Here is a 6691-nt window from a genome sequence, read left to right as displayed (position 1 = left end):
CATCTCCCAACAATTGAGGCCCTGTACTCCCGTTTCCAGGAAGTCTGATATTCACTTTAAAATGTATCAACAGCCCTAACTGGTTTGGCTCAGTGGATAGAGCGGACTCAAGGGTCCCAGGTTCGATTCCGGTCAAGGGCATGTACTTGGTTGCGAGCACATACCCAGTAGGACATGTGCAGGAGGCAGCTGATCGATGTTTCTCTCATCGATGTTTCTAACTCTCTATCCCTCTCTCTTCCTCTCTGTAAAAAATCAATAAAATATATTTTTTTAAAAAGTATCAACAAATAAATAAATAAATAAACTAGATAGAGCAAACAAATGTGGCAAAATCTTAGTAACTGTTGAACAGATGGGAAGTCATTGTGCTAGATTACTTTTAAGTTTTGCCCGGCCAGTGTCGCTCAGTGGTTGAGTGTCGACCTGTGTACCAGGAGGTCACGGTTCAATTCAATTCCTGGTCAGGGCACATATCCTGGGTTGCAGGATCGATCTTCAGTGTGGGGTGTGCAGGAGTCAACCAATCAATGATTCTCTCTCATCATTGATGTCTCTCTCTCTCTCTCTCTCCCTCTTCTTTCCTTTCTGAAATCATTAAAAATATATTTTAAAAAAGTTTTATAATAATTTTTTTTTTTTAAAGAAAGGTCCGTTGAGATGATCATGAAATTTCTCTTTTCCTGGTCATGTGAATTGCACTGACTTTCCAAGTGCTGGGCCAACCTTGCATTCCTGGAGTGGACTCACCTTAATCATAAAGAATTGCTCCTTTGGGGAATAACTGAATTTGGCTTGCTAGTGCTTCGTTTGAGATTCATAGGGTAGATGGCCTATGGTATTCCTTTCTTGTGGTAACTGAGCCAGGTTTTTGTGTGGGGTTGTATTGACCTCAAGGAATAAGTGTGTTTTCCTTCTCTTTTTTATGCTCTAGAGAAATTTTTGTGGGGTTGATGCTGTTTCTCTCTTAAATGTTTTGATCTGAATTTTGATTAGACTTTCCTTTTAGATCCTTGATTTGTCAGTTATTTATTTGTATACTTTGTGTATGTGTAGAAATAATCTTAATAAAAACACTTTTGAAAAATTAAGTAGGAAAAAAAAAAATTTTAATAAAAAAATGTCTCACTTAGCTAAGGGCAATGTAATCATTTTATCCTGACTACACTAAAAACCTCACCTCTGCCCTGGATAACAATCCTTCACACAAGTTTTCACGTCTTCCATCATCATCACTGACATTTACCAGGCACTGTGCTGGGTATATTACACATGCCATTTCCTTTAGACACCAGTGTTGCCTCCCATGTTTTAAAAGAGAAAACTGAATCATAGCAAACGATGTCCAGGGTCCAGGACTCAAACCCTGGAAGTCTGACTGCAGAGAGTAGGTGTTTTACCTGCTTGTGACATTATGTCATGGGGGCTCAACATGGCCTGGAGGGGATGGAAAAAAAGAGACAGACAACCTGGGCACCAATCCACCTTTGCCTCTAACTGGCTGTCAGACCTTGGGCAAGTCACATGATCTTCATGACCCTAGTAGCCTCATGATAAGATGCAGGGCCTGGTCCAGACAATTTTGAAACTCTGCCTGTGAGGCCTGGGAGTTTGGAGGCACCACCTTGGGGTCAAGCAACACGAGCAGCTTCCCTTCTTCTCTATTACATACTGGCCTTCAACAGAATGTCATTTGAACTAAAATGATTCTGAGGTTTTAAGAATTTTGAAACCATTTGATTACTCATCAACTTCCAAAGCTCCTCTGTCCTTAGGGATTCTACATAATCATTAGATGAATAATTCTATGAATATTCTATGACCAATCCCATCATCTATTAAACTTTTAATTAGATGTGGATATATTTACCAAACCACAGACATCTCCACCACACCCAAAGGATCATTTCTCTATGTTTCTAGAATAAATTTTTCATTTTTAAAATGATCTCCAGCACGGCTGGTATGGCGCAGTGGTTGGGCATTGACCCACACACCAAGAAGTCACGGGTTCAATTCCCAGTCAGGGCACATGCCCAGGTTGCAGGCTCAGTACCCAACAGGGGGCATGCAGGAGGCAGCCAATCAATGTTGGTGTTTCTCTCTCATCAATATTTCTATTTCTCCCTCTCCCTTCCTCTCTCTAAAATTAGTGACGGCGAACCTTTTGAGCTCGGCATGTCAGCATTTTGAAAAACCCTAACTTAACTCTGGTGCCGTGTCACATATAGAAATTTTTGATATTTGCAACCATAGTAAAACAAAGACTTATATTTTTGATATTTATTTTATATATTTAAATACCATTTAACAAAGAAAAATCAACCAAAAAAATGAGTTCGTGTGTCACCTCTGACACGCGTGTCATAGGTTCGCCATCACTGCTCTAAAATCAATTAAAAATATTAAAATGATCTCCAGATAGCCCCTAAATTTTTACCATATGATAAATCCCATTTAGAACTTATTTCCCCCCTACAAAATGACATTCTCCAGTATGTTATAATACTACCGTGGCCTTACATTACTTTCCACTTATTTTCACATACCCTGATACACTGTCTAAGCATTCAAGTGACTACCGAATCTCGATACAATACACTCACTCCTTAAAGATTTAAAAATCAAAGCATCGGACAAAATATAAATTGTTATGAGACTTTAGTTTTTGAAATACATAACTTACAGCAAAAACAAAATATTTACATCACAAGTTCTTTTTACAAAATATGTGTGTCATTTTGAAAGAATACTGTTGAGATCCTGATCTAAAATACCTGCCAGAGTTCAAAAAGACTCATGGAATCTGGTCTCCAGAAATCCACTGCATAATGATATAAATAAAATATGGCTGAATGTCAGGGCTTACCCATACATAAAAATATGAATTCTCTATCCCAATGGTCAGCAAATAATGGTCTTTGGGCCAAATCCAGCCAGTGGTCTGGTTTTGTACAGCTGTAAGCTAAACATGGTTTTGACATTTTTACAGTTTAAAAAAATGTTTTAAACTAACTAAACTAAACAACAAAGAAGAAAATGCAACAGAAACAGATATGGCCTGAAATATTTACTATGTGGCTTTTTACAGAAAAGGTTTGCTCATCCCTGCATTATATAAAATCAACTGGAATATACTGATGGCTATTAAAAAAGACAACACTGTAAGGCCAGTACCATCAGCAGTACTCATTTCTAAAATGAGTCACTTCTGTTCAAATATGTACATTTCCAAAACATAATTACATCTGAAAAGTAGCTCTGCTACTTTTAGTCTAGCCCTTTACAATTAGACCTCCACATGAAATCACAGTATTCTTAGGGGACAGAAGAAACAAGGACAAAGTATCCCAGAGGTCAGTCATTGAGCTTGTCAGTAGTTGTAAGTCATTTAAGACCACTTAATAGTCTTAAACATTAATAAGATTAATAATTTAGGTATTGCCAGTAGGAGGTGATATTGCTGCATTATTTAAATAACACTGATTAAAAACATGTTTAGATATCCCAATTCATTATTTTCAGAAGCAAGAATTACTAGCTTACTTAGTAGCTAACTTGATTTTAAAAATGATAAATGAAAAAAGAAACACAGACCAAAACTGTAGAACCACAGCAAAGGCTTTGGAATGCAAAAACTGGGGTCTCTCCCAATCTCCCAGCAATCCCAAGCTGGCCTAGGCTTCTCATGTTGAAGTTAGTTGACAGTGGTTGCCGTGGGAACTTGGCAGCTGTCTCTTGTCAGTGAGCCTTTTCATTAAATGAATGACAGGTCCATGGGCAAATGCTTTATAAGTAAAACCAGTTCAGAACAGCTCAACACCCAGATGTTCACGATCCCTGGTCAGTAGGCTATACTCACACCACAAAACAAGTATTGTCCTGGATGTTTTTCCTTCTTCAGGCCTGGCTGGCTTAGCTTCACATCATGAAGACATCTCTGTTTTGCCAAGCTTTAAAATGCTCAGTGAATACCGAGGTAGATGACTTTCAAATGAAGATCTTCTATACCCTGATTCGACTGGGACTTGCTTCTTTCTGTATTCTCCTTCTGGGAAATATCTTCCGCTTAAGGGCAATTAACTGAATGATGAAAGACAGAAAATAAACTTTAATTTCCAAATTGACAAACTTTAAATTTTCTGAGAGTCATATGACCTTAACTATGTCCACAGTCTTATACATAAAAAACAGACAACAAATTAGTCTCATTATTCCTCCCTCAAAACAAAACCAACCCCTACTTTTGTTTCACTTTGTAGGGTTAATATACCTAGATATGTGCCCACAAGATATTTAAATCCATAAGGATTAAAATTATTTTGGTCTAAGCTTCACTTTTTAAAGACCTATAGCTGCAGATTTTTACACAGCTATTACCAAGCATACTTATTTTCAAGATGTCTGGCAAGTCTTTCTGTTGAAGGAAAATGGCTCTGTTTAGCCATTAAGACACTGTCTCCAGGCTTGAAAATGACTACAATGCAAGACAGAATTCTTAAAACATTTTTTAAAAACCTGGCTGGTGTGGCTCAGTTGGTTGGGCATCGTCTTGTGCACCGAAAGATTACCGGTTCAATACCTTGTCAGGGCCATGCCCAGGCTTGTGGGGCTCAATCCCTGGTGCAAGGGTGAGGGGAGCGTGTGGGAGGCAGCCAATAGATGTTTTGCATTCACATTGAGGTTTCTTTCTCTCTCCCTCTCAAGTCCTTTCTCTCTAAAAATCAATAATTTTTAAAAAAATATATTTTATTGATTTTTTACAGAGAGGAAGGGAGAGGGATAGAGAGTTAGAAACATCGATGAGAGAGAAACATCGATCAGCTGCCTCCTGCACATGTCCTACTGGGGATGTGCCCGCAACCAAGGTACATGCCCTTGACCGGAATCGAACCTGGGACCTTTCAGTCCGCAGGCTGACACTCTATCCACTGAGCCAAACCGGTGCTGGCAAAAATCAATAAATCTTAAAAAAAAAAGAACACCTACATTATAAAATCCTATCACCATTTCTCCCTATACTTAAACAGAGCAACAATCATTTGAAAATACAGGTAATACCTAATTTATGAATGGGTTACAAGGCAAAAAGTTCATTTGTAATTTACTAGCTTAGAATTGGGATATTTCTTTCTCATCGAAAGAGTTTATTCATGTTACATCCAAAATAGAAACTTGACCACTTGATGAGAAAAATAAATGTGTTTTTATGGTTTCAATTTGGAATTCTACCGTCTACTCCCCCATGTCGAGGTGGAAGCAGAGCTTTACAGAAGCACAGACGTCCATGGTTTGAATGATGAGCTGGGATTCTGGGGCAGAGGAAGAGGCAAGGATGGCTGGTTTGTTTGTGAGCACGGTACAGGTTAAGGAATTTGATTCAAGTAGGTAAAGAAGAGAAGAGACCCATTCCTCTCATCCCTTTTCCCTCCTCCTCTCTGGTTCCCTTTTCTCTGCTGGTACAAATGACACGGATGAAAGACCTGAGCCCTTTCACCCACGGTCCCTCTCCGACCTGACCGCTGGCCAGCACAGCAGGCTCACAGTTTCCTCACTGGACTCCTGTTCTAGAAGCAGGTGCAGTCTTTTTACGATTTTTTAAAAAAGATGTTACCTGCCAGGAAGAATGGCAACAAAAATGAAGAAGAAGATTTATATTCCCTGCTCTCCTGTCCAATTCTCCATTTCCTGAATTTCCTTCCCTCTGTGGCAGGAAGCCCAGGCGCTGTTTATCCTAAAGCTCTTAGGACTGCGACCTCCTCCTCCGTCTCAGTGTAAGTAAATTCAGTGTAAGTTTCCTATAAGTGACGGCTAAAAAGAACTCCACTCATCAGTCACCTGGAAAGGAGGCTGAGACCAGCTTCACTTGCCCTGCACAAGTCAGGTCAGTCCAGACACCATTCCCTTCCTTCTCCAACCCTTTTTCTTCAGAGCATTTCACACCTGTGGCCTAAATAAGGATTCTCTTGTCCCTTTCTTTTTACATCAGAAATCTCCCTTCTACTCCTGGACCCTCACCTGAAGGAGGTTCTGTGCCTACATGGAGAACTCTTAGCAATTCAAAGGAAATTTAATTGGGAAAAATGAAGATAAGATACTTCAGTCACTTTTAGAAAGGTTATAAGAAGAAAAAAATTGGAGATCCATTTTCAAAAACAATACCAGATGAGAATTCTACTTGGGTTTTGGTTAAAAATGCTTAGAGCATTTCAGTTTTAGCTTAAAGTCGGCAAGTTAATCCACTGAGGTCCAGATAAAAAGAATACTGGTAATGGATCTAAAAGATCTACACTAATAAAAGACAAACATGCAAACTGACCATACCTTTGCTACGCCTAAGCCACGCCCACCAGCCAATCAGAGCGACTACATGCAAATTAACCCAACCAAGATGGCGGCCAGCAGCCACAGAGCTGGAGCAAGCAGGAGGCTTGCTTGCCCCAATGATGGAGGAAGCCAAGCTGCCGTGGCGGCTCTGAGTTCCACTCAAAACAACAAAGTTTCAATTATAGAAGGTAAATAAACCCCAGATACCTGCTTTCAGCCGACTGTGGCCACGGAGCTGGAGCGAGCAGGAGGCTTCCCTCCCAACCGCCCGGCCGTCTCTGAGCTCCTCTCAAGGCTACAAAGTTTCAATTATAGAAAGTAAATAAATCCCAGAATAAAAAAAGAAAAAGAAAAAAAGGAGAGG

The 6691-nt window shown here is 39.7% G+C and overlaps 1 protein-coding gene across 1 annotated transcript in view; it reads right to left on the bottom strand.

Moving 5' to 3' along the window:
• Positions 1-2644: 2644 nt before the first annotated feature.
• GNPTAB (N-acetylglucosamine-1-phosphate transferase, alpha and beta subunits) overlaps positions 2645-6691 on the bottom strand; it is a 53063-nt gene continuing 49016 nt past the window's right edge. Inside the window, exon 21 of the mRNA XM_014528723.1 lies at positions 2645-4083. Within this exon, the coding sequence (XP_014384209.1) occupies positions 4006-4083 (78 nt within the window). The 3' untranslated portion in view covers positions 2645-4005. The remainder of the gene's footprint in view (positions 4084-6691) is intronic.

This window comes from Myotis brandtii, unplaced genomic scaffold, assembly GCF_000412655.1.
Source record: "Myotis brandtii unplaced genomic scaffold, ASM41265v1 scaffold65, whole genome shotgun sequence".
NCBI lineage: Eukaryota > Metazoa > Chordata > Mammalia > Chiroptera > Vespertilionidae > Myotis > Myotis brandtii.
Note: the sequence above shows the minus strand (reverse complement) of the source record. Positions and strands in the feature narration are given on the sequence as shown.